The sequence below is a fragment of the Chinchilla lanigera genome, unplaced genomic scaffold, assembly GCF_000276665.1.
Source record: "Chinchilla lanigera isolate Chin_1 unplaced genomic scaffold, ChiLan1.0 scaffold00006, whole genome shotgun sequence".
Lineage (NCBI taxonomy): Eukaryota > Metazoa > Chordata > Mammalia > Rodentia > Chinchillidae > Chinchilla > Chinchilla lanigera.
Genome location: NW_004955407.1, coordinates 30,151,055 through 30,178,978, shown reverse-complemented (window position 1 = coordinate 30,178,978; position 27,924 = coordinate 30,151,055). Strand labels below are relative to the sequence as shown.

The following is a 27,924-nucleotide window of genomic DNA, read 5'->3' as shown; positions in this document are numbered from 1 at the left end:
TCCCTCCTTCCATCACTCACTACCTACTTTCCTTTTTCTCTCTCTCTGTCTCTCTCCCTCTCTCTCATACACACAGGACACCACAATACACTTGTGACTAATCACACACAAATATTCAAATGAATAAACAACCTTTGATATAATAGCACAATAACAAAGAAATATTTAGCATAGAATAGTTTATTCAATATTACATAATTTTATGAGAAATTCTTACATGTAATCACATTTTACATAGGATTGTAAAAATGCTACAAAAATTTTTCTAAAGTTATGATATAATCCAGTTAATACTGATTTATCCAAATGACATATTGCCTTTGCTTTTTCAAAGGGTTTAGGTACAGCTGGTGTTTTTAAAGATACTCGGAAATTTAACATGTGAATAAAGTTAGAGATAATTCCAGTGAAACTGGAGTTTTTCCATGATAAGAAGCTGTGGAAATTCCTCAGTAGAAGCCATAGGACCAGTATCTTCTACAGCACAGGGGGCGGCAACAACCATAGCCATAGCCACCATAGCCACCATAGCCACCATAGCCACCATAGCCACCATAGCCATAACCACAGCCATAGCCACAACCTAGGCCACCATAGCCGTAGCCCAGGCCACCATAGTAGTTGCCGTAGTAGCACATGGTGTCAGGAGTGGACAGCTCAGTTGAGGATCTGGTAGTAAGTGTCTTGAGTATGGATGGCCCCTTCCTGAAAGGGCCTTTTATACCTCCTTGGTGGTGGGTGGAGGAAACCACAGGAAGTGAAGCTTCATATTATCTCACTTATGAGCATTAGATAATGTTGTCAGCATCTTTAATTAGTGAGACAACAATTTTCGTGCCTGAAATTATTTTTTTCTTGTGTGAGGAATTATTTAGCCAATGAAGGAATTTTAAAATGAAACTTGTATTCTGTTTTCAAGGCTCTGGTTTATTCTGCATTTAGCTACTTGTCACCTGATTACATGTTATGTGCAAACTATGAGCACAGGTATTCCATTTTACTATTGTTTTGTTTTTATTTCTCCACAGGTATCTGACTGTCTCTGCCTCTGTCTCTGTCTGTCTCTGTCTCTCTCTGTGTCTCCGTCTCTCTCTCTCTCTGACATTGTTAAAAATATTAAAAGGAGAGGGAACATAAAATCCTACCATAATGGAAGAGAAGAAAGAATAATTTCTCCGTATAATATCTAACTTCTTTGTTATTTGTTTGGAAAATTATATTTTAAAGAAACATTCATAGTCATAGATCTCCACACAGTCTGGGGCTGATTTGACACCACAGAGGCAGAACTAATACTGAGACAACAAGAAGAATACCCTCAACATCCAAAATTCTCAATGAGCTGTCCATGACAGAAAGTGCTTGCCTTTCTCTGACTGATCTGTAAGAGCAGCACATGGGTTGGGTGTAACTACAAGCAGAGCTGTTGGGTCACAGAAGAGACTTACCACTTTTCCACAATTCAGCCTTTTATCTTGAGTTATCTCACTATCCACTAACGTTTTGCATTTTATTTTGTATTTTTTCAGTTTAACCAACTAAATGTAATTTGTTTCTACACATTATTTTTTTTCTTGCCTAATGAGTGAGATTAATGCCCTAGAGCTAAGTATTTTTGTTCATATACTTTTTTGATACTCTTGTCATGTATCTCATTTTTATATATTAAAACCTCAATAAGAAAGCATTATTATATCTTAAGTTAGCCCTCACTTTTGTTTTAATTAATTTCTTTTATTTGTTTTGAGATAGAGTCTGTCTATATAGTATAAGCTGGCCTTCAACTTGCTGATATAACCCAAGCTGACTTCAAATTTACAGCAATCCTCCTGTCTCAGCCTCCCAAGTGCTGGGATTGCAGACATGAGCCACCACATTGGCTTGTTTTAATTAATTTCATCATTTTTCAATATCCTGTGTTTGTCCCAGTCACCATCTTTCCTAAATAAATCTATCACTTCAAATCGTGAAAAATTGAAAAAAAATAATTTTTATCTATTCATCATGTAATTTTGTGTTTATTTCCTTTTAAGGTAATGCTTAATGCTGTGTCAATAGGATGTTTTATTTTATTTTATTACTTGGGGACTGTTGGTTGCATGAAATTGTAGACTTATGGTTATCAATAATCTCTCCTTATATCATTATATTTTCTTCCCACTCCCTTGTTTCTGTAGTTTTACTGTCAAGCTTATTGTTTCTTTTTGTAAGTGACATATTTTATCTACCTCATTACATATTTTAGTTTTCCAGTTAATTTCCAGATACTGAATTTGCCTACATGGGATTATAATTGGCTTTCTCCCCCTAGGAAAAGAATACCTTTTAGAATTTGTGGACTGATATCTTTCAGCAGTTCTGAAAATATGCACGGTACTTTTCTATTCAAAAATGGTTTATTCCCTATTTTCCTTCCCTTGCTGAATTCCACTTATGTAAATGTTTTGCCATTTTATGAGCCCCACCACAGCTTTTATGCTCTCTATAATATTATACACTTTGATTTTTCTAATTTTTCAATTGGTCATATTTCAGCAAAGTATGTTTCAGTTTAACAGTTCACAGAAATTTATTAATTCTTACATATACTACTCACTTTCTTGAGAACTACAGTTTATATTTGGTTAATGGTGAATTTTTCCAGTTTTAATATATATTTTACAAAGTTCCTTCTATTTTCTTCTACCTGTTAACTATAGCTCTTCTAAAATTTGATCTTTGCAAGCTCCCATATGCTTTTTCATGCTTTAGTTAGCTTCTGTGGTCTGTTACTGCCCTCACATAATTCTGTAGGTGTTCATAAACGCAACATTTTTATTACATTTTAGAAGTACAAGATCAATATGATATTGTACCACACTTTCTTGGTTTCCCTTAGGCTATTAAAAATGTCTGACTGTCTTACTGAGCAAGATGTGGGCTCTTTCATCACGCCATGTCTACCTTAGAGCCGCTCAACTATGAACCAATAGATATCTCCTTTGGGTGACAGGTCCCAGTATTTGGAACAAGGAATTGGAGATGGGACTAAAACAACTCCTCACTCATGCTGTAGGAGGAATATTTTCATAAAATGGAGATAGGAAGAATACTTTTATAAAATGGAGAAACATTGGCCAGAGCAGAGCTGTAGCTGCTATAATCCAACCATTGGGGCTGCAAATGTTAAAGCATGCAGTCACAAAGTTTTTCAAGTTATCAGATGCAAATACAGTTATTACTGTAGAAATAACCATTTTTAAAACCCAGATGAAGAGCAAATCTGAAGAGAAAAGGTAGGTGAGATTAAAGCCACATATAAAATCAAATTTGTATGATCTATTACAAAAACGTTGCTATTTTTACCCGTTCAGTGTAGATGTCAAATGTTTGCAAAAGAACTTTTTTCCTCCTTGTACACCATGTGTCATAACTACTCTTCCTTCCCTTACAACCTCATTTTCCTTCCCACAACAGTGCGGCTTCACACATGTGATTAATAACACACAAAGAACACAAACAAAATAGCAAATGTTGCAGAACAGTAAGTAAATAATATTTGGGATAAGATATAGTTTATTGAATAATGAATTTCTGTATACAAAAAAATTGGAATTAAAATTGAATACATTTTACATATCATTATAAAGCTAGTATAGACACTTTTCTAGAAACTATCAAACAATCTAATTGATACTGGTGAATTAATATGACAGATTACAGTTTATTTCATTTTTAGATAGTTGTGTGTAGTTGGAGTTTGAAGACTTTTAAAAATTTATCATGTGAACATAATTGAAGATTATTCCATTAAAACAGCAGGTTGCAGGTTGTAGTCAGTAAGACAAGAAGCTGTGGAAATTCCTCAGTAGAAGCCATAGGACCAGTATCTTCTATAGCACAGAGGGCGGGAACAGCCATAGCCATAGCCACCATAGCCACCATAGACACCATAGCCACCATAGCCACAGCCATACCCCCAGCCTAGGCCACCATAGCCATAGCCCAGGCCACCATAGCAGTTGCTGTAGTAGCACATGGTGTCAGGAGTGGATTGTGCAGTTGAGAATATGGAAGTTGGTGTCTTGAGTCTGGATTTCCCTCTCTGCAGGGGCCTCTTATACCTCCTTGGTGGTGGGTGGGGAAACCACAGGCAGGGCAGCATTATATTATCTCACCAGTGAGCTCCAGACATAGTGATCATTATCTTTACTTGTTGGGAAAACAAGGCCTTCATGGTTGAGATAGTTTTGCTTCTCCATGAGGAATCCATTACCCAATTAAAACCCTTCAAAATAAAACTCTTCTTCTATTTTCAAAGCAGGTTCATTCTACATTTAACTGTAGACATATGACCTGACTACATATTATGGTGCTTGTCATAACAATAAGGTATCTAATTTTTACCTTTGCTTTGTTTCCATTACTGCTCAGGTACACATCTCTCCTTCCCCCCCCCTTTCATTTCCTTTCTTTGTTTCTTTCTTTTTCTTTTTTCTTTTCTTTTCTTTTCTCTCTGTCTCTGTCTCTGTCTCTGTCTCTGTCTCTGTCTCTGTCTCTGTCTCTCTCTCTCTCTCTCTCTCTCATCTTTGCTTGGAAACTTTATCAGTAGTATCTTATTTCCTCATCCTTTTCCCATTAGAAATGAGCTAGTTAGTAGCTATTACTGGTGAATCCATGTGTACAGAGTGGATATTTAATCTGTACTTACCATCAAGTAAATGATTTCAAGCTTTCCAGGAAAAAAAGGACATTTTATGAGCAGAAACTACCTATGTTCTATGCTCCCCTTTCTCACCCCATGCAAATCTATTTTAGATTAATTTGTGTAACATACCATATATATATATATATATATATATATAATTTTTTTTTTTTTTTTTTTTTTTTGGTTTTTTTCCGGTACTGGGAATTGAACTCGGGATTTTGCACTTGCCCAGCAGGCGCTTGTGCCATTGAGCTATATCCCCGGCCCCATACCATAGTTAAATTAAATCATCTATTCTTAGTCTATTTATATATTTTAAAATTAGGGCTTTTAAATATGGCCAAGGCCAAAAACAAGGGGCACAAAAGTAAACTCTGTTCTCATTGAGGCAGAGCAAATAATATTGACAAGCATAATCAAAGGGAAAGGATCAAGTAATGCCATTCTAATGTTGAGAGAAGGAAGAATAATTTCTGCTGCTTAATATTCGTAGTTTTATACAAACCCTTTCCCAGTATTATTTAGTAAATAATATTTTATAGGAAAATATTCACATTCTTTGTTTTACACACAGTCAGGAGTTGCTTTGACACCACAGTGGTGCAAGTCAGTGTCGAAGGAATAGCAGAAGACCTGCAAAATCCATAATACTGACCATTTATTCTTGTGTAAAAAGTGTTTACCTTCCCCTGGCTCATCTGTAAGAACTGTCATAGTTCTTGGGTATAGTAAGATAATAAGTATTACTGCTTCATAGAAGAGACAGCACCATTCCAAGTTCAAATTTGTACCTCCAGATGCACCACTGCACACTAAAATTTTGTACTTTTGGACTTTTCCAGCTGCATTGACTTATACCATTGATTTTAGTAGGCTAATCTTTCTTCTTTTGCATAAATACAGTGCCTTAGAGCTCTGAGCATATTCTTTTATGGTTATTTTAAAGTATTTTATTTTGTGGCTATCAACACCTCAAAAAAATTATCATTGTTATAAATAGATGTTAACATTCACTCTGATCTTAATTTTACCATTTTTGAATGTCCATTTTTTTGTCTGAGTCACTTTTCTTTTTTCTAAATAAATCTATCATTTCATGCTATAAAATTGAAAAAAATTATATTTTTCTATTTTTGTGATGTCTATGTTTATTTTCTTTACTTTTAGCATAATGCTTTATATTTCTTAGTATGATGCTTGCTTTATTCTGTGTGCAGTTTTGATTGTGTAAAATTATAAATTGATGGTTATGTATGATCTACCCTTGTCATATCAATACTCTCTTAGCTCCCTTTAGATTCATAAAAATGTTTTACTGTCAACCTTAGTATTTGTGTTTGTAGGTGACATACTTGTTTTATCTACCTCAATTATCATTTTGGTTTTAAACGTAATCTTCAGCTATTGATTTATATCCATATGTAATTTTAATTGGCTTTTTCTCTTTTTTCAGTGAATACCTTTTAGGATTTGTGGATTGATGTCTTTCAACAATCTTTAAAAATATTCAATAATTCCTTGTTTAAAGATGGTTTCTGCTTTGTCTTCTTCCTTAGCCACATTCTATTTATATGTATGTTTTTCAGTTTCATGAGCTCTAGTATATCTTTTATACACTTTTGAGTATTTCACATTCAGATTTTTATTTTTGCTTTAGTCAATAATTTATCAGCATACATTTCAAACTTTATAATAGTTTGTCTAAATTTGATTCATAAACATCTTACATTTTTGAGAAACATAATTTACATTTGATTCTTTTTTTTTGTTTGTTTGTTTTTTTGTTTTTCTCCAGTACCGGGAACCGAACTCACGACCTTGCGCTTGCCAGGCAGGCGCTTTGCCGCTGAGCTAAATCCCCAGCCCCAATTTACATTTGATTCTATGGTGAATTTTTCAGTACACATTTTGCAAATTTTCTTTAGGTTTCTTCTATTTATTAATTATACTAAAAATGTTCTAAAAATCCATCTCTACAAGCTCCAGTAAGTTTTTGATATTTTAGTTAACATTTATGGCTGACTACTTCCTTTAAATGCTTCTATAGAATTCATAAGCCCAATATATTTTATTAAAATTGCAGACAATCCAGAATAGTATTGTATTTCACCACAGAGATTTTATGTTTGCTCCTAGGCAATTAAAATGTCAGATTCACTGAGCTGGGAATGGTGACCCTAGCCTGTACCTCCAGTTATTCCAGAGGCTCAGGCAGTACAGTCACTTGAGTTCAGTAGTTTCCAGTCATTGTTGATAGCAAATGAAGATCAACCTAAAAGCAAACAAGAGCAAGTGGTAAACTGGACAGAGAGAGAGAGAGAGAGAGAGAGGAGAGGAGAGGAGAGGAGAGGAGAGAGAGAAAGAGAGAAAGAGAGAAAGAGAGAAAGAGAGAATGAGAGAGGAGAGGAGAGAGGGAGGAGAGAGAGAGGAGAGAAGAGAGAGAGGAGAGAGAGCCTGAGTGGAGGGGAAAGCAGAGTTGAGGTGAGGAGAAGAGAAAAGGGGAAAGAGCCCCAGAGAGGAAGAATGAAAAAGCATAAAGAAACAATGGTTCTTATTGACCCAGTTATCACAAATTCCAACATAAAATAAGGTTTCTCTGTAGGCTCTCTCTGTGTCTTTTTCGGCCCACAGTACAAGAGACACTTTTTTTTCAATTACATGAGAATGCTTATGAGTATTTTGTAAGAACTTGATATGGTCAATTAGCTTAGAAAAGAGACTACTGCAACCCAAGAAATGTTGATTATCTCAAGGAAAATCCTTGTTGAGTGTGAAGTTCAGTATTTCACTGGTACACTGTTTTCAATATTATGCTTTCTGTTGCCTTCAACTGTGATTTGCTATCCATGGGTGGGGTTAGCATCCAAAGTTCTGCTGATTATACTTCTCCCAGCAGCCTCTTGCCTTCTAGGATCAGGCAGGTTGGAATTTCAACCCTAGAATGGGAAATTCTCCACCTTCAAAATATTGATCCCTTTAATCCTTTCTTCCTCTTTAAACCCGTGTTTTACAGCATTTGATATTGATAGTTTGAATTTCCCAAGTGAAACCTAACACCTTTTCAGAAAAAACCATTTGCAATACTGATCAAATCAGCATACATATTCACATATATTTCTGAAACACCAGGATCCTGTTTAATAAAAAGAGTGCTCTCATATTCCTTTGTTATTGAGCAAATAGCTTATGATTTTGAAAAACATTTTTCTTGGTGTGTACATACAGTCCATATATTATTTTTTGCAAGTTAAAACAAAAAGGAATGTCTTAAGGTATTACTTGAACTCATACTTTGTAGGCTAATTTTCAATATGAAATTTCCAATATGAAAATATTGTTAAATTTCCAATATGAAAATATTGTCAAAAAGTTACCTGTTAAGATTTAGATCTAGAATGTTCCCCCACATTGCAGTTGCTTAGAATGTGTGTCCTTTGGAAAGTGAACTATTATGGGGTCCTCTACTTATCAGTGTGCTTATCTATTATTATTATTATCAATTTTGGTCTTTTTGAGACAGGGTTTCACTGTGCAATTCAGGCTGGCCTTGAACTCACTTTGTAGCCCAGTCTGGCCTCAAACTTGCAGCAGCCCTCCTGCCTCAGTCTCCCATGCTGAGATTACAGGTATGTGACACCACTCCTGGCTTCATCTATTATTTTTCAAGCAAGTGAATGCAGCATTAGGAGAAGCGACCTCTTTGGGGGCTGGTGGGGGGAGGTGTATAATGGTGGGATCTCTCCTTCCCTGACTCCTTTTTTCTCTGTTTCCTGGATGCCATAAGATGAACAGCTCATAACCTATTCACACCCTTCATATGACATTTAAAGTCAGTCAACAGTAAGCCAAGAGAAATCTCTCCTCTTTTGATTAGTAGGTCTCAGATATGTGTCCAAGAGACTCAAAAAGCAACAAAGAAAACACCTCCATCATTCTCTAGGCAGAATAATTTTTTAAAACTAAGAAACATTTCACAAAGGCAAAACCCTAGCTGATGTAATCCAAGCACTGGTATTGGAAATGACAAAGCACACAGACACAAACATTTTGAAATAATTAGATGTGAATACAATTAGTATAGAAATAATTTGAAGACATATAAAGAGTAAATCAAAGAGAAAATTTAGGTGAGATTAAAACCATCCATAAACCAAATCTTTATCTGTTGCAAAAATACTAGCATATCTATGTATTCAGTTTAGATGCCAAATTATTGGAAAACAATTTCCTCTCTCCCAATCTACCTCCCTGTGCTCTCTCTGTGCTCCCTACCCATTTGTCTTTCTCACTGTCTCTCCCACAACACCACCACCGCACACGTGATTAATCACACACAAACACACAAATGTGTAAGGAAACTTGCTAAAGTACTTGAATAGTAACAAAGCAATATTTGTGGTTACATATAGTTTACTTGATAGTAAATCTCTGTATACAAAAATTGAGAGTCCAAGTTGATCATATTTTATATAACCTTATAGGGAGAATACAGAAACTTTTCTACAAACAAACAAACAAACAAAAACAATTGACACTGAGGAACTGAAATGGAATGTTACAGTTTATTTATTTTTCAGACATTTTGGTATGTAGTTGCCGTTTGAAGGCATTTAAAACTCTGTCACGTGAGGAACATTGGAAATAAATTCCATAAAACACCAACTTATAGCCAACAGGCTAAGAAGCTGTGGAAATTCCTCAGTAGAAGCCATAGGTCCAGTATCTTCTACAGCACAGAGGGCGGTAACAGCCATAACCATAGCCACCATAGCCACCATAGCCACCATAGCCATAGCCACAGCCATAGCCACAGCCATAGCCACAGCCTAGGCCGCCATAGCCATAGCCCAGGCCACCATAGTAACTGCTGTAGTAGCTCATGGTGTGAGGAGTGGACAGCTCAGTTGAAGATCTGGAAGTAGGCGTCTTGAGTTTGGATGTCACTGCTTGCCAAGAGCCTTTTATACTTCCTTGGTGTTTAGTGGGAGACACCATAGACTGTTTAGCTTTATATTATCTGACCAATGAGCTTCAGACAATGTCATCCAGATATTTACTAACTGAAAAAACAAGATGCTCATAACTGAGATACTTTTCCTCTTATGTCATGAATTCATGGCCCAATAATGGACCTTTACAATGGAACTCTTATTCTATTTTCAAGCCTGGGGCTCATTATATATTTAGTTAATTGTAGTCATGTGATCTGCTTACATGTTATGGTGCAAATCATAAAAATGGGTATCCCATTTTACCTTTGTTTCATTTTCATTACTTCTCAGGTATACATTTTCCCACATTCCTTTCTTCCATTTTTCTTCTCTTGCTCCTCCCTTCCTTCCTCCCTCCCTTCTTTTCTTTCTGTTTTTCTTTTCTCTCTTTTTTCCTTGCTTCCTCTCTTCCTATCTCTAGCTTTTTACCTTGTGCTTTCTTGCTAATCATATCAGTAGAACTTATATCTTCATACTTGCTCATTTATGAGCTATTGACTGGTAATTGCTAGTGAATCAGTGGCTAGTTACTATAATATGTGTACACAATGGACATTTAATCTAAACATTCTTTGAATAATTGATTTCAAGCTTTCCAGAAATTTCCATTTTATGCACAAAAACTCTATGTTTTATGTTGCCTTTTCCTCCACATATATATTGTAGATACAGTGAAATATAGCATGGCTAAGTTGGATCATACATTCTTAATCCTTACTTTTTTTTAACATTAAGTTTCACCTTTAAGCATAGGCAAGGCCACAGACAAAGGCATAGAAATAAAATCTCTCCTTTGTGAGCACCGAACAATTGACATCAGCAAGCACAGTAGGAGAAGAAGTATCACATAATACTGTTCTAATAGGGAGAAAATGGACAATAATTTCTACAGTATAATATCTTCACTGGTTTATACAAAACTTTTCCAGGTTTTGTGGTAATTAATATTTTATAGAAAAACATTCACACCCAGTTTTGTACAGTATCTGGTGTTGTTTTTACACCACAGTTGTGGAATTGAGTGTTGAGACCCTGAGCAGAACACCTACATAAGGCACAATATTGATTAATCTTGCACAGAAGCATTTGGCTTCCTTGATCTATGAGAACAGACATACTGGCCGGGTATACACAGAGGATCAGCATTGTTGGTTCCCAGAAAAGATATCACTATTCCAAAACTTAACCTTCTAACTCTACATGCTCTACAACCCACTATTATTTTGTATTTTCTGACTTTTCCAACCTCATTGACTCTTGTCATCTGTTATAATGTATTAATATTTCTTGTTTTTCATAATTTTAGTGCCTTAATGCTGTATATGATTGTGCACATTCATTTATAGTACTCTTATATCTCATTTTGTCTTTATTAAAATTCCAAATGAATTAACATTACCACTTCCGCATGTTAACATTCATTTTAATTTTAATTAATTCCATTATATTTGAATGTCTGAATTTTTTGAATGACTTAACTTTTCCCTAAGTAAATCTATCATTTCTTATTGTAAAAATTTGAAAAACTTAATCTTCCTCCGTTTATTGTTTAACCTTGTTTATTTTACTTAGTTTAAGATTATAGGGCCGGAGATGTAGCTCAGTGACACAAGCACCTGCCTGGGAAACACAAAGTCCCGAGTTCAATTCCCAGTACCACAAAAAGAAAAGATTATATTTTATATTTTATTAATATGAATTTTACTTTATTTCATTATGTGGCCAATTTTGATTGTTTTAATTGTAGACTGACAGCTATGCATAATCTGCCCTTATCATAGCATTACAATTACTTTCATCTCCCTTTGTTTCTATAGAGGCATTTTAATTAATCTTATTGTTTTTCTTTGTGGGTAATATATTTTATCTACCTCAATTAAGATTTTGGTTTTGCACTTAATTTTTAGTTATTCAGTTAGGAATACATGTGATTTTAGTTGGTGCCCCCTTGGTAGTGGACAGATTTTAAAATTTGTGGACTGATGTCATTCAACAGTTTTTGAAACATTTAACAGTATTTTTCTATCCAAAATGGTTTCTTCCTTATTATCTTCCTCTGCTGAATTACACTCATGTGGGTGTTATGTCATTTTATGAGTTCTGACACAGACTTTATAGTCTGAATATTTTACACTCTGCTTTTCTTATTTTTACTGCAGTTTACCATATTTTATCATTGTATATCTGTTTAATACTTCTTAAGTATGTTACCTACTGTTTTTGGAAATCAGAATTTACATGTGATTCTTCATTAAAACTTTTCATTTTAACATACATTTCCATTTTTAAAATTTTCTTCTATTTATTAATTACAAATCTTCTAAAATTTTATCTCTGCAAGCTACAATACATTTATCACATTTTGGTTAGTTTTTATGTTCTGTTACTTTCTTTACATACTTCCATAGGTTATCATAAGACCAATATTTCTTTATTAAAAATGCAGAGTGCCCATAATATTATTATATTTTATCATAGAGACTATTGTGGTTGCTCCTTGGCTGTTAACAATGTCTGATTGTCTGATTAAGCTGGGTGTGGTGACCCTTACCTGTAATTTCAGTTACTGTAGGTCCTGAGGTGGATCAGACACCTCAACTCAGAAGTATTAGCCTGTCCAAACTGCAAAGTAAGGTCAATCTAAAAACTAACAAGAGGTAAGCAAGCGACCAAGAAGCAAAGAAATTAACAAAGAATGAAACCGAGACAGAAGAGGAAAGGAAGGAAAGCAGAAAGAAAAAAATTAGGTGAAAAGAAAGAGGGAGAGGGAGAGGGAGAGAGAGAGAGAGAGAGAGAGAGAGAGAGGGAGAGGGAGAGAGAAGAGAGAAGAAGAGAGAAGAGAGAAGAGAGAAGAGAGAGAAGAGGAGAGAGGAGAAGGGAGGAGGAGGAGAGAGAGAGAGAATGGAAAGAAAGGGAGGGAGGGAAGGATTTAACTGTCTTGATTCAATCAAAGGCTCATAAAATAAGCCTCCTGCAAATGATCTCTCTGCTTCTGGACTCAACCTATAGGAGATCCTCCTTGTTCAGTTAAGGGTGTTTCTTTTCAGGGAAATCTGAAAGCTGTGACTATTTGCTCAAGATTTGATATGGACAAATTTCTAATTTCAAATGATTTTTGCTTGTTATCCTAGGAAACAGACTCTTGAAACTTCAGAGTTTTAAATTATCTCAGAGAGAAACCTGGCTTAGTGTGAAGTTTAATATTTTAGTAGTACATTTTTCTGGGGATTGCGGCTTGTCTCCAACTATGACGTTTATCCTTATGTGGGAGTAGCATTCAAAATTTTGTTGATTTTACTTCTCGCAGAAGCTTCTTGCCAGGCTCTCAGAATCAAGAATGGTGGAATTTCAATCCAAGTCTCCAAAGTATCTCCATCTTCAGGGTGTTGGCTCCGTTAATTCCTTCTTTTACTACTATATTTTGTTGCATATTGATAGCATCAGTGTGGGTTTCCCAAGTGAAACCAAATATCCTTTAGGAATGAAACAACTCTACCACTGAGAAAATCAACAAGCATAAGCATATATTTTGTTAAAAACCAAGAAAGTAAATTCGTAATTCAATCTTAATTTGTTACTGAGAAAACATTTCATGGTTGACAATTATTCTTGCCTATATAACCTATATTTTCTCTTTTCTTTCCTTTCTTTTCTTTTTTCTTCTTTCTCTTTGTCTCTTTCTCTTTCTTTCTTTCTTTCTGTCTGTCTGTCTGTCTTTTTGAGACAGTGTCTCACTATGCAGTTCCGGTGGGCCTTAAACTCACTTTGTAGCTCAGGCGGGCCACGAATTCACAGCAATTCTGCTTCAGCCTCCCAAGTGTTGAGATTACAGGTGTGCTCCACCACACCTAGCCTTTATTTTCTTAATATTTAAAATGAAATGCTGTACTTTGAAAATGTTACAGAAACCATATTTTTAGTTAGAATGTGGTATTAATCATAAGACAGTAATATCTCAATTCAGTAACTTGATTTGTTCCACAATTCTTAAGAAGATGGTGATGTACCTTTTCATCACCCTATGTGGAGTTCAAAAAGGGAAACCATTAGCAATACACCTATTCCAGCTATCCTTATATACATGTCTGTAGTTTGTTGAGAGGAACAGTCAGTGTTGAAAAGTTTATTTTTTTCTTGACCAATTTTAAATGCTTGAATTTGGTAATTGATCTGAAAATAATATGCAGTATAAGAACCATTGTTGAACTCCTACCATTTTGTAGGGTGAAGCTCTGCATCAATTCCAATATTTTTAAAATTATTTTATTGTTTTTTACTTGTTACTGTTTTTGAAATTTTGATCAACCTTACATTCTTATGTCTAATGGACTGAGCAACTTCGATGAAGATAACAGTATGTAATTTAGCAACCATCGTAAATTTCTATCATTTTGTCTTGAGGTCCTGTATCATTTTGGTTGTTTTTGTGTTGTTTTGATTTTGTCTTCATTGTTGTTTTGTCATTTTTTTAATTTTTAAAATAAAAAGTTTAAGAAAAGGAAACCAAATTTTGCCAAACGCTTCTGTTTGTGAACGGAATAGTTTCACAAACAGAAGTGTTCATGAACTGAGGCATTACTGTGTTCTCAGGGTGATTGCACCTGATATGATACGGATCTACAATGAACCCCAAAGGCTCAAGCACTCAGATACAGAGCCCTTGGAGGTTCAGTAGACCAGGGAGGCCCTCTCCTCAGCAGAATATTCATCCATTAACGTCTCAGCAGCTGAGTGTGCTCTTGGGGGTGTTAAGAGGCTGGTCCCTGGGTTTTGCCTGGAAATCTGTGTCTCCCGCTCCAGCTCTTCCTGTCTCTCTCTGCTTCCTGTTGCCATGAGATGAAGAACTTGTGCTCTACCCAGGCCCTTTCTCCATGCCATTTCTGCTTTAGTGCCAGTCAACAGTAGACTGATATAAACCTCTCTTCCTCTGAATTGTGAGTGTTAGATGTTTAGTCCAAGCGATTCCAAAATGACTAACAAAACACCTGCAATTATTCTCTAGGCAGAGAGAATATTTTTTAAATATTGAGAAACCTTTCACAGAGGCACAGCTTTAGCTGATGTAATGCAAACACCGGTGCTACGCATGACAAAACATACAGACACAAACATTTGGAAATTATCAGGTGGGGGGATACCATTATTATTGTAGAAATAACCATTTAAAAAACTTTGATGAATAGTAGAAGCAAAGAAAAATGGTCTGTGAGATTAAAAAGTGTATGTAAAAACAAATTTGTATCATTTGATACAAAAAATTATATTTTTCCCATCCAGGTTAGACCACTAATTGTGGTAAAAGAGCTTTCTCTCTTATTCCCTAACTCCAGGAACCTATCATACCTTCCCTTCTGTCTGTCTTTCTCACTATTTCTCCACCAACTCCCCACCCACACACATGCAATCACAGAACATACAAAACACAAAGCATACAAACAGAGGGAAAACTGCTAATGTAAGAGTAATGATGCAATATTTATGATGAAAGTTTATTTAACAGTAAATATAGTATGCAAAAATTGACAGTCAAATTTTATCTCATTTTATCTAGCATTATAAAAATAGCACAGAAACTTTTGTATAATCTTTCACATAATCTAATTGACACTGGTGAATCAAAATAGCATGTTGCAATAGTTCATTGTGAAGCAAGAGTTTAAAGATATTTAAAAATGTGCCATATGCAGAACATTGGAGATGATCCCAGCAAAACAGCAGGTTGTAGCCAATAAGCTAAGAAGCTGTGGAAATTCCTCAGTAGAAGCCATAGGACCAGTATCTTCTACAGCACAGGGGGCGGTAACAGCCATAGCCATAGCCACCATAGCCACCATAGCCACCATAGCCATAGCCACAGCCTAGGCCGCCATAGCCATAGCCCAGGCCACCATAGTAGTTGCCGTAATAGCACATGTTGTCAGGAGTGGACTGTTCTGTTGAGGATCAGGAAGTAGGTGTCTTGTGTCTGGATGTCATTGGCCTTTTATACGTCCATGGTGGTGATGAGTAGGGAAACCACAGGAAGGCAGCATTACATTATCTCACTAACAAGCTTCAGACAGTGTCATAAATATGTGCTACCAAAAAAATGAGGCCCTCATGACTGAGATAATTTTGCTCATATATCAGGAATTTATTGTCCAGTTAAAGTCTTATAAAATGATACCCTTTTTCTATTTTCAGCTCCGTGCTTCATTCTATATTTAATTTTCGGCGTATAACCTGATTACATGTTATGGTACAAGCAATGAAAATAGGTATCACATTTTTCTCCATTTCTCCTCAGGAATACATTTTTCTTTTCTTTTGTTTTTTCTCTCTCTTTTTCTTTTTCTTTCTTTCTTTCTTTCTTTCTTTCTTTTCTTTCTTTCTTTTCTTTCTTTCTTTTCTTTCTTTCTTTCTTTCTTTCTTTCTTTCTTTCTTTCTTTCTTTCTTTCTTCCTTCCTTTCTTCCTTCCTTCCTTTCTTTCTTTCTTTCTTCCTTTCTTCCTTTCTTCCTTTCTTCCTTTCTTTTCTCTTTCATCCTATCCTGGGTTTTCTTGAAAATTTTATCAGTGGCAACTTATTTCTTCACACTTGGTAGTTATAGGTTATTATTTGTAAGTTTGTGGCTAATGACTATATGGGAATATAATGTGAAGTTATCCCTTGAGTAAATGATTTCACATTTCCAGAAAATGTGTCCATTTTATGAACAGAAATATCTTGTTCTCTGAGTAACTGCTCTGAAGATAAATTATGCAATGTGTTAACTGTTGTTATTCTCCTATTTTGTTTAGTAATTTTGTTTTATTTTTTCCATAAAATAATAAAAATGAAACTCTCTACATTTTATGCTTCCCTTTGACACTCCATGTAAAAATAACACACCATGGTCAAGTTTGAAGAACCGTCCTCATCCTTTCTCATTGTTTTTAATCAGGACTTACCTTTGAACATAGCCAAGCCAAAAGAGTTTGTGTGTGCTTAATATTACACTGCAGAGATTATCATTTCTTCTCTTAGTAGAAGGGCACAGAAATACTCTGCACAGTGAGCTCTGAACAGATGACATTGGCAATCATATCCAAAGGGAAGGAAAGTATAATCTTATCCTAATACTAAGAGAAGAAATGATAATCTCTGCAGTGTAATATTAAGCACACACAAACTCTTACCAATTATTTGTTTTGGGATACAATATTTTTAGAAAAACAATTGCATTCATTTGTCTATACCTGGCCTGGTGATGCTATGACACCACAACAGCAGAACTCAGTATTTTTGAGACACTGTTACGGCAGAAAATTCCCGTTTGTTCCAAACATTCCACAAGAGACTCCAATCGCCAGTGAGAACAAAATCAGAGTTTAATTTGAGGCTAGCCACCCTCACTTCCTTTGCCAATCTGGAAGCGGGGGCCCATGGCTAACTTTGCTTCCCCTTATATACATTTTGGTTTCCATTGACAACAGATTGGGGTGTTACATTCTCTGACCCCGGTGGGCATATGGTGTTTCTCTCATCCTGTTGGACCCTAGGTCAGTTGCAGGTCGCATGTCAAACCATGATAGATGTTTTCCCCCATTATTTCCTTTTTTACAACCTATGCATTCCTTTAGGATTGCAATGTTTACCTAGGGCCAGGAGATGGCTCTGCCCAGGCAGGGTCACAGAGGGTCACCTAGGCCTAGGCGCCCCCTTATCTTGGGGAGACACTCCTGGGCAGTGTTGATCTGGGGAATTAGCTCTTGCACTGTCCTGGGAGGCTTCCAGAGGCACCATGCAGGCTTTTTCCAAACGATTTTATCTAAAATAGTATGCTAAGATTCATTGCCCCCTAAGTCCACAAAATCCAAAATATTGACCAACTATTCCTGCACAGAAAGTGTTTGCCTTCCCCTGACTGAACTGTACTGTTGATTGGGTGGATATCTAGAGCCAATTTTGCTGATTCATAGAAGAGATTTATCACCATTCTACAATTCAACTTTTTACCTTGTATTTTTTTCACTGTCCATTAAACTTATATTTTCTGATTTTTCTAGCTGCCTTGATCTATGACAGTATGTTACCTTATGTTAGTCTTTCTTCTTTCCTAGTAAGCTTGATTCTATACACCTAGGTATACTTGTGAAAATTCTATAAAGATACTCTTGTCATGTATTTCATTTTTTATACATTAAAACCTTGAAAAGAATTGCTATTGTTATATGTGGAAAATAACATTCATTTTGTTTTAATAACTTCATCATATTTTGAATGTCCATGTTTTTGTCTAATTCATTTATGTTCTTCATAAGTAAGTTTATCATTCCTTATCATGAAAAATTAATTTTTTCTCTTGAGCTTATAAATTTATGTTTACTTTCCTTACTTTTAGGATCATATGGTAGTTTTTATTAATAGAGCTTTTACTTCATTTTGTTATGAGGGCAGTTTTCATTGTGTGAAATTGCAGGCTGGTAGTTATCCATAGTCCATTCTTTTTTTTTTTTCCATAATCTATTCTTCACTTATTTTACAACTTTCCTTACAGCTCTTTTTGTTTCCTTTTTCTTTCTTTCTTTTTTTTTTTTAAAGATAGGGTTTCATTTTGCAACTCAACCTGGGCTTAAACTCTTGTAGCCCAGGCTGGCCTCTAACCTGCAGTGATCCTCGATCCTATTGCCTCAGCCTCCTGAGTGCTGGAATTACAGGCCTGCACCACTACGCACAGCTTCTTTTGTTTCTATTAAGGAGGTTTCCTGTTAGACTCATTGATTCTCTTTGTAGATAATATAGTATTTTAGCACCTCAGTTAAGATTTTGCTTTTGCCCTTAATTTTCAATTACTCAATTATGCCTACATGTGATTTTAATTGACATTCTCTCACTTGGGAGTGAATAGCTATTAAATAGTAGATTGATGTCTTTCAAAAATTTCAAAAAAAATATAGCATTATTTTCAATTAAGATTTTTTTTTTCCAAATTCCCTGGTTATGTATATTTTGCCACTTCATGGGATCACATACAGCTTTATACTCTACATTCTAATTTGTCTTACTTTTGCTTCAATTGACTATATTTTATAAATGTATGTTTCAGATCCATAGTTCACCTCAATTTATTGATTCTTAAATATATTATTTTTTTATTTTAAAGAGAAAAAGAAAACAATAACAAAATAACAACAATGAAGACAAAAAGACCAAAACAATACAAAAAGAATAAAAACAATACAGGACTTCAAAATAAGATGATAGGAATTAACAATGGTTGATATATTACATATTATCTTCAGTGAAGTTCCTCAGGTTACCACATGCAAGAATGCAAGACTGATCAAACAATTAAAGACAATAACAAATAATAAGAAACACATTAGAAATGTTACACACCTTCATCAGACAAGATAGTAGGAATTCAGCAATGGCTGTTATATTGTATATTGTTGTCTTCAAAGCAGTTATTCTGATTACCAAGTATAAGCATGCTAGTATAACAACTATTGTTAATTTTCTTTTACCTAGTTTTGAAATTCTCTATAATTTTTTTGTTTTTATGTTGTTTTGTTAATGCCTATATTTTTGTTATTTTGTTTTTGATATTATCTCTTTAAAATTATATGACTTTATTGAGAGCTAGAATTTGCATTTGTTTCTTTGGTGAATTTTTTTCATTTTTATTTACTTTTGCTAATTTTATTTAGTTTTTGTGTCTGTTACTTCCTTTAAATGCTGCCATGGGTTTCATAGTTTCAATATTTTTATTAAATTTATAGAAGACGTAGACTATAATTGCATTTCACCATAGAGTCTTTTATGGATGCTCCTGTGCTATCAGAAAATGTCTGACTGAGGACTGTGTGGCGACTCTCGCCTGCGGTTCCAGTTGCTCAAGAGGCTGAAGTAAAGCAAAGACTTGAGCTGAGAAGTTTCAGTTAATAGTGGAGAGCACCAGGAAGACCCATCTAAAGGCAAAGTGGTAAACAGGAAAGCTAGTATACAAGCAGAAGAGAAAGATAGATTGATAGAAGGAAATAAAGCCTGACTTGGCTGATTTAAAGAAAGAGTGATATTGATAGAGCAAGAGAAACTTCAGATTTCTGGCTGTAACTTCATAATAAGAGAGGTCACTTAAAGTTCACTTAAGCTGGAGTTGATCCCCCACACACCCCAGTCTCCTTATCAACTTGCTTAAAAGCAGAGCAAAGCCGTACGTAAATCAGGAACAGAACAAACCGCAAACTGCGAACTAGGTTAAAGGCTAACCCACTATGGTCATCGGAATTTGGTTGTCTGACCTCCTGGGAGAATGGTAAACTTTGTGATAATTATGCGACATTCTTGTGAGATTCCTGAAAATGAAGTAATGATTAATATGGAAATCTGAAATGTACTAAAACTGAAAGTGAGACCCAGAGTGGGCACTGACATCTTCTCTGGCTCTGGGTTAAAAATGATCTGATTCATGCTTTTCTTGTTTTCTTGTGAGTGTCTTTCTCAATGGACTCGCCATATCAATTAAAAATAACTCTCCAGTGAAGGATTTGTCTACCTCTATTTCCCCCCTCCTGGTATCAGATAGTCTATGTTCGGTTAAGGCTGTTTCATAGAAGCAAATCTTCCACACTAGTGATTATTTTGTCAACACCTTGATGTGTACAAATTTTCAAATGATTCTGCTTGCTGTCTTAGAAAATAGACTCCTGCAACTTCAGAGTTCGTAAATTATCTCAAAGAGAAAATTTGAGGTTTGCTCAATGTGAAGCTCAGTATTATAGTAGCATAGTTTTTAGAATTGTGCTTTTATTTCCAATGGTGATTCTCTATTCATAGGTAGGGGTAGCGTTAAATATTCTGCTGATTATACTTCTAACAGCATCTTGCCTATTTCTCAGAATCAAAACAGTGGAATTTCAGTCCAGTTTTCCAAAATTTCTCCATCTTCAGAGTGTTGGTTCCTGTAATCCATTCTTTTCCCATAAGCATTATATTCCATTTGATAATGTCAGTTGAAATTTCTCAAGTGAAACTTAGTATTATTTAGAAATGAAGGAATTTTTTTTGAGCAAATCAGTATGCATGAGCACAAAACTTTATTAAAAAACTTTATATTAGATTATAAATCAATTTATAATCTAATGTTACTGAGCAAATAACTCATGATTTTGAAAAATACTTAGTCATCTATGTATAATCAATAAATTATTTTCTGTGTAGTTCAAACAAAATGCTATATTTGGAGAAGTTGTTGAAGCTGTGCTTTTAAGTCAGGAATTTTGATAATGTTATTCCTGATAATATTTTTAATATGATAAAACATGTTAAGATATAGACCCAGAATGTTCCCTCAAACTCTCACATACTCAGATGTGGAACTTTTGCATTGTCAGTGGATCATAGGGTCCCTCTTCTCATTGAGGTATTCAACCACTTGTATGTCAACAGCTGGGTGTGCTGTTAGAAGGGGGGCTCTAGTCAGAAGCTGGTCACTGTGTGAGTCTGGAAAGGTGTCCCCGTCTGTAGCTCCTCCTGTTTCTCTCTGTGAGATGAACAGCTCATGGTCTACCCAGGTCCTTTCACCATGCCGTTTCTACATTAGACCCAATCAACCATGAGACAATATAAACCTGACCTCTTTAAGTGGTAGGTATCAGATATTTGTCCAAGAGACTTGAAAAATGACTAAGAGACATTTATAATTATTTTCTAGACAGAGTAAATTTTAAAAAATGAGAAACATTACATAGGTGCAGAGCTCTAGCTGACATAATCCAGCCACTGCTATTGCAAATGACAAAGCATAGAGAAATGACACAAACTTCTTTGAAATGATCAACTATGCATGCATTTATTTTAGAAATAGCTAATTTTAAAACTTAGGTGAATAGCATAAGCAAAAGAAGTGGTCTGTGAGATCAAAAGTCATATATGAAGACAATGATATATGGTCTGGCACAGAAAATTAGTATTTTTACCCAGTTCAGACTAATTCTGGAAAAAAGCTTTCCCTCTCCTGTCCTACCTCCCCACACTCTTTCTATCCTACCTTCCTTTCTCTGTCTTTTTCACTTTGTGTCTCACAACACCAGAATCACACACATATGATGCATCGCACATGAACACATAAACACAGAAGCAAAACTGCTGATGGAGCATCAATATTGTAACAACAGAAATAAACCAATATTTGTTACAAAGTATAGTTTATTTAATAATAAATTTCTTTATATAAAAACTGAGTTAAAGTTGATCACATTTTATGTTATATCATATAGTATAGAAATTTTTCTACAAATTATCACATAATGTAGTTGATACTGATGAATCAAAATGACATGTTGCAGATTTGTTATTCTAGACAATTTGGTGGGTATAATTTGAAAATATTGAACAGTTTTTCCTGTGAAAATCATTGAAGATAATTCCAGTTAAACAGGATGCTATCTCCAGTAGGCTAAGAAGTTGTGGGAATTCCTCAGTAGAAGCCATAGGACCAGTATCTTCTACAGCACAGGGGGCGGCAACAGCCATAACCATAGCCACCATAGCCACCGTAGCCACCATAGCCATAGCCACAGCCTAGGCCACCATAGCCATAGCCCAGGCCACCACAGTAGTTGCCATAGTAGCACATGCTGTCAAGAGTGGACAGTTCTGTAGAGGAGTCGGAAGTAGGTTTCTTGAGTCTAGGTGTTATGGTCTGCCAAGAGCTTTTATACCTTCTTGGTGGTGGGTTGGGAAACCACAAAAAATGGAGTAATTTATTGTCTCAATAATATGGTTTTAACGACAGCATCATTATCTTATTGAGCAAACAAATGCCATAATGGATAGAGTGTTCTTTCTATGCCTGGAATCTATCATCTAATTATGAGCCTTTAAAATGAAACTTTTCTTTTTATCTTCAAGGCTGTGGTTCATTCTATACTTAGTTAATCATGGACATATGACTTGACTACATGTTATGATACAAATAATAAAAATAGTTATCCTACTTTTTTTATTACTTTTGTTTCCTTTACCACCTCAGGGATGTTTTTTCTTCCTTCCTTGCTTCCTTTCTTCCTTCCCTCCCTCCTCCTTGCCTTCTTTCTTTCTTTCGTTCGTTCTTTTGTTCTTTCTTTTTCTTTCATTCTTTCTTCCTTTTTCTTTCTTTTATTTTCTTTTTCTTTCTTTCTTTCTTTCTTTCTTTCTTTCTTTCTTTCTTTCTTTCTTTCTTTCTTTTCTTTCGTTCTTTCTGCCTTTCTTTTTCTTTCTTTCTTTCTTTCTTTCTTTCTTTCTTTCTTTCTTTCTTTCTCTCTTTCTCTCTTCCTCCTCCCTTCCTTCCCTCCTTTTTTCTTTTCTCTTTCTTCCTTCCTTCTCTTTTTAAAAATTTCTTATCAATAGTAACATTTTTCTTCATCCTTGTACATGATAAATAAACTAGTAACTTTTTAATTTTGGTAAAATTGTAGCTAGTCACCATCATATGTCTACACAGTGAACAATTCATCGCTTGAATAAACTACACTGATTTCTAGAAAACAAATTTCCATTTTATAGAAGTCCTATGCTTCCTTTTGTCAATCTGTATAAACATATTGTAGATGTAATTGTGAAATACACTGTGGTTAAGGTGGATGATCCATCCTTAAAACAGTCCTAATGTTGTGTGAATAATTTCTGCTGTGTAATATCCTAACTTACAGTTCCATCAACATTTCCATCATTTCTTTGGGAAATAATATTTTAAAGAAAAAATTTCACAACCAATTATTTACTTATGATCTAGAGCTGTTTTGACAAAACAGCGGCAGAATTGAGTGTTGAAACACTGACCAGAAGACCTGTGAAATCCAATGCATGACTGTTTTTTGCACAGAAAGTGTTTGCCTTCCTCAAATGATCTGTGAGAACTGTCATATTTGTTGGGTATACAACTAGATCCAGTATTGCTGGGACAAAGATGAGACATCATGATTTCAAAGTTCAACTTTGTACCTCTGTTTATCCTATTACCCACTAAATGTTTGTATTTTATGACTTTTCAGCTTCATTCACTTATGACAGTGTATTGTACATGTTTATATTCCTTCTTTCCCAGAAAGCTTCGTTATGCAGAGCAACATACTTTTGGCACATTCTTATCACGTGTGTCATTTTGTGTATTAAAACATCAAAAAGAATAGTCATTGTCATATGTGAATGTCAATATGTATTTTTATTTTTATTGTTTTAAAAATTTTGAATGTCCATAATTTTGTTTGAATCACTTTCTTCCTAAATAATTCATTTTTTATTGTTAAAAATCATAAAAAATTCTCTATTTTTCTTCTAACTTTTATGTTAATTTCCTTTACTTTTAAGACAATGTTTTATATTTACTTAATATACTTTCTCACTTAAGTTCATTATATGGGCAATATTGAGTGATTAAAATTGTAGATTGATGATTACCTATGATTCAGTCTTAACAATTTATGTTTTCTTCCCTCTCTCTTTGTTTCTGAGGATTCTCTTTGCAAGTAACATATTTTTTTTTTTTTTAGGTACTTCAATTAAGTTTTTGGCTTTTATTTAATTTCAGCTACTGAGTTATTCTTATATGCTATTTTTATTGACATTATTTCTCTTGTCAGACAAGATATTTTAGAATCTTTGCACTGATGTCTTCAACAGTTTTGGAAAATTGTGCAACATTTTTTATTCAAAAGTGGTCTGGTTTATATTTTTTTTGCTGAGATCATTTATATGTATGTTTTGCCATTTCATAATTATCTGACAGCTGCTTTATATTCTGTTCAGCATTTTGCATTATATTTTTTTCTTTTTTGTTAACTAGACTTTGTCAATGTACTTTTCAGTTTAATAATTCACTTAAATTTGTTGATTCTTAAATGTGTTATTCAATTTTTTGATTACTAGAATATACCTATGTTCTATGGTGAATTCAAGCTATTTAATACATACTTTGAAAATTTCCTTTAATTATACGTATTCTAAGATTTTCTCTCTGGAAACTTCAGTACTTTTTATTATGTTTATGTAGTTTTTGTCATCTGTTACATTTTTACATACTCTTCCACAGAGTTTCATAATCCCAATATTTTTATTAAATTATAGATAATTCATAATAATCTTACATTTCATCATAGAAATATTTATGATTTCTCCTTTCCTGTTAGAACATGTCTCACTGTCTAATAGCAGTGCGTTTGGTGACCTTGTGTGTAGTTTTAGGTACTATGGAGCTTCACTCAGACGATCATTTGAGTTCAGGAATTTTAGTCTACCTTGTACAACAAAAACAAGATCCATCTGAAATAAAAAATATAGCAGGCTAGAATGTAAGAGAGAAAGAGAGAGAAAGAAAGAAAGAAAGAAAGAAAGAAAGAAAGAAAGAAGAAAGAAAAAAGAGAAAGAAAGAAGGAAAGAAAGGAAGAAGAGAGAAAGGAAGAAAAAGAAAAGGAAGGAAGTGAGAGAAAGAAAGAAAAAAGAACAAACAAGAAAGAAAAAGAGAAAGTCTGATTGCCATAATTCAAGCAAAAATTATGTAAAATAAAGTTCCTTGCAAAAATCTATTTACCCATGTTGGAGCCACCATATAAGAAATCCTCCTTTTTCAATTAAGGGTACTGGGCTGGGGATTTAGCTCAGTGGCAAAAGCGCCTGCCTGGCAAGCGCAAAGTCGTGAGTTCGGTTCCCGGTACCGGAGAAAAACCAAAAAAAAAAAAAAGAAAGAATCAATTAAGGGTACTTTCTCTCAGTGAATTCTGAGCTGTAGTGGTTATTTTTCATCACCTGATATGGACAATATTTCTGAGTTTCAAATAGTTTATACTGTTTGCTTATAAAACCAATTGCTGCAACTTTATAGCTTTTAAAGTATCTTATTGAGAAATGGTGGTGTGTTATGCTCAGTATTTTAATAAAACCTCGGTTCAGGATTTGTGTATTTTTGTATATCCAGTTGAGTTTTGATAGCTTGAGTTGGAGGCAACATCGAAAATGCAGCCTTGTGCATACGTCTTAGAATGAAAAGCAGTGGAATTTCACCCTACATTCAAATATTTTTTTTGTCATGAGCATATTTGTCCCTTAATATTTCCTTTTCACATTAGCATTTCATAGCATTTGATGATCAGCTAAATTTCCCCAAGGGGAACCTAATGTCTTTTAGAATGTAAGCAAGTTTATTTTGGAGAAAATCAAAATATATGAACACATGTTTGATAAGGATCAGGTTTCTAGGTTAAAAAAATCTAGTTTTAATTTGTTACTGATGAAATATGATTTTGGAAATAATCATATTTTATTTTAATTTTATATTCTTGTTTTATATTCTTCCCATCTTTCATCTAATCAAACTCTGCCCAAATAAAGTTCCTTTACCATTATTATGTACAATACATATAATATTTTTAAAATATTAGAATGAAGTGGTATGTTTTGATATGGTGTTTGGTGTGTTGTTGGTGAGATAGAATGTTATTATTATTGCTGACATTTTCACTGCAATATCTGCGATTCTTTAGATCTAGAATGCCCCCTTAACTTGTCACACTCAGAGGCAGAGCTTTTGGAAGGTGATTGGATCATTGGGCTGCTGGACTCCGGGTATTTGCACACTAATGATTTGAGGGTGCTCACTGAGCCTGTGACCTGGGAAAGTATTTCTCCCTTCCAGGCTAGTTGTTTCCCTTTTTTGCTTCTTGGCTGCCATACAATGACCAGTGTATTCTCTACCCAGGCTTTCTCACAGCGCCATGTCTGCTTGGTGCCAGCTGACCCTGATGCAAAATAAACCTCTCCTTATGTATGTTGTGGTATCAGGTATTTGGTCCAAGTGATGTGAAAATTGTTTAAGATGACAGCTCTATTCATTTGTTAGTCAGAGTATTGTTTTAAAAGTGAGGAACCTTTATCAGAGGTACAGCTCTAGCTGATTTATTCCAACCACAGGAGGTGCAAATGCCACAAAGCACAGATAAAATTTTAAGTGATAAGATGCAAATACAACTATTACTGTAGAAATAAGCATTTGAAACCCTTAGATGAGCACAAGCAAAGGCCAATGGTAAGTCAGATTAAAAGATGTATAAAAATTTATATAATCTTTGAGAAAGAGTTGATGTCTTTCCCTGTTGAGGTTAGACACCCAGTTATTTCAAGAACTTCCTCTTTCCCTCTTCCCCCTCCTCCCTTCCTCTCTTTGCTTTCTATTTCTCCTCACAATATCACAACTGCACACTTGTGACTAATGATACACAAACACATAAGCAGATCTCATAATGCAAGAAAGCAGTAATAAGGCAATATTTTTGTTGAAACATAGTTTATTTAATAATTCATTTTTGTATGCAAAAATTGAGCAGCAAATTTGATAACAATTTATACAGACTTGTAATGATAATACAAAAGCTGTTGTGCACACCATCACTCAAGACAATGGATACACATGAATCCAAATCACAAGCTACCTTTGGTTTTTTTGTGTGTTTTTGATAGCTCAGTATATTATTTTTGTTTTGAAGACCTTTAATCATTTTTCATTTGAAAGAAATTGAAGACTGTTGTAAGAAAACAGGAAGATATAGCCAGTAGGTTAGTAGCTGTAGGAATTCCTCAGTAGAAACCACAGTTCCAGTATCTTCTGCAGCACAGGGGGCGGCAACAGCCATAACCATAGCCACCATAGCCACCATAGCCACCATAGCCACCATAGCCACCATAGCCACCATAGCCATAGCCACAGCCATAGCCACAGCCTAGGCCGCCATAGCCATAGCCCAGGCCACCATAGTAGCTGCCGTAGTAGCACATGTCGTCAGGAGTGGACAGTTCTGTAGAGAACTAGGAAGTAGGTATATTGTGTCTGGATGTCACTGTCTGCCTAGGGTCTTTTATACCTCTGTGCTAAACCTCAGGCTGGGCAGCATCATACTATTTCACCAATCAGCTTGGGACAACGTCATGAATGACTTTATTTATTGAGAAAACAAGGCCTTCATAACTAAGATTTTTGCTCCAAAGTTTGGATTCCATGATAAAATTACAGGCCTTTAAAGTGAAACTTGTCCTATTTTCAAGACTCTAGTCCATTCTATATTTAGTTAAATCTGTACTTATGACCTGATCACATGGTATGAGGCAATCATGGAAATATGAATTCCAGTTTTATTTTCATTGTGTTTTATTTTAATTCTTGTGCAGAATCATTTTCATTTTTCTCTTTTTCCTCTCTTCTTTTTCTCTCTTTTCTCTCTTCTTTTCTCCCTTCTTTCATTGCTTCTTTTCATCC

General features: G+C 34.8%; 6 protein-coding genes across 6 annotated transcripts; all 6 read right to left on the bottom strand.

Annotated features, from left to right (window-relative positions):
- Positions 1–449: 449 nt before the first annotated feature.
- LOC102008288 (keratin-associated protein 20-2-like) lies at positions 450–638 on the bottom strand. The gene has a single exon (XM_005375644.1). It carries the CDS (start codon positions 636–638, stop codon positions 450–452), a length of 189 nt encoding a protein of 62 aa, XP_005375701.1.
- Positions 639–3,844: 3,206 nt separating this feature from the next.
- Positions 3,845–4,018, bottom strand: LOC102007971 (keratin-associated protein 20-2-like). Its single transcript, XM_005375643.1, has one exon. The coding sequence runs from the start codon at positions 4,016–4,018 to the stop codon at positions 3,845–3,847; it is 174 nt and encodes a 57-aa protein (XP_005375700.1).
- A 5,367-nt stretch (positions 4,019–9,385) lies between these two features.
- Positions 9,386–9,568, bottom strand: LOC102007626 (keratin-associated protein 20-1-like). Its single transcript, XM_005375642.1, has one exon. The coding sequence runs from the start codon at positions 9,566–9,568 to the stop codon at positions 9,386–9,388; it is 183 nt and encodes a 60-aa protein (XP_005375699.1).
- Positions 9,569–15,432: 5,864 nt separating this feature from the next.
- On the bottom strand, positions 15,433–15,591 carry LOC102007299 (keratin-associated protein 20-2-like). The gene has a single exon (XM_005375641.1). It carries the CDS (start codon positions 15,589–15,591, stop codon positions 15,433–15,435), a length of 159 nt encoding a protein of 52 aa, XP_005375698.1.
- A 6,528-nt stretch (positions 15,592–22,119) lies between these two features.
- On the bottom strand, positions 22,120–22,278 carry LOC102006979 (keratin-associated protein 20-2-like). Its single transcript, XM_005375640.1, has one exon. It carries the CDS (start codon positions 22,276–22,278, stop codon positions 22,120–22,122), a length of 159 nt encoding a protein of 52 aa, XP_005375697.1.
- Positions 22,279–27,248: 4,970 nt separating this feature from the next.
- LOC102006633 (keratin-associated protein 20-2-like) lies at positions 27,249–27,446 on the bottom strand. Its single transcript, XM_005375639.1, has one exon. It carries the CDS (start codon positions 27,444–27,446, stop codon positions 27,249–27,251), a length of 198 nt encoding a protein of 65 aa, XP_005375696.1.
- Positions 27,447–27,924: the final 478 nt, after the last annotated feature.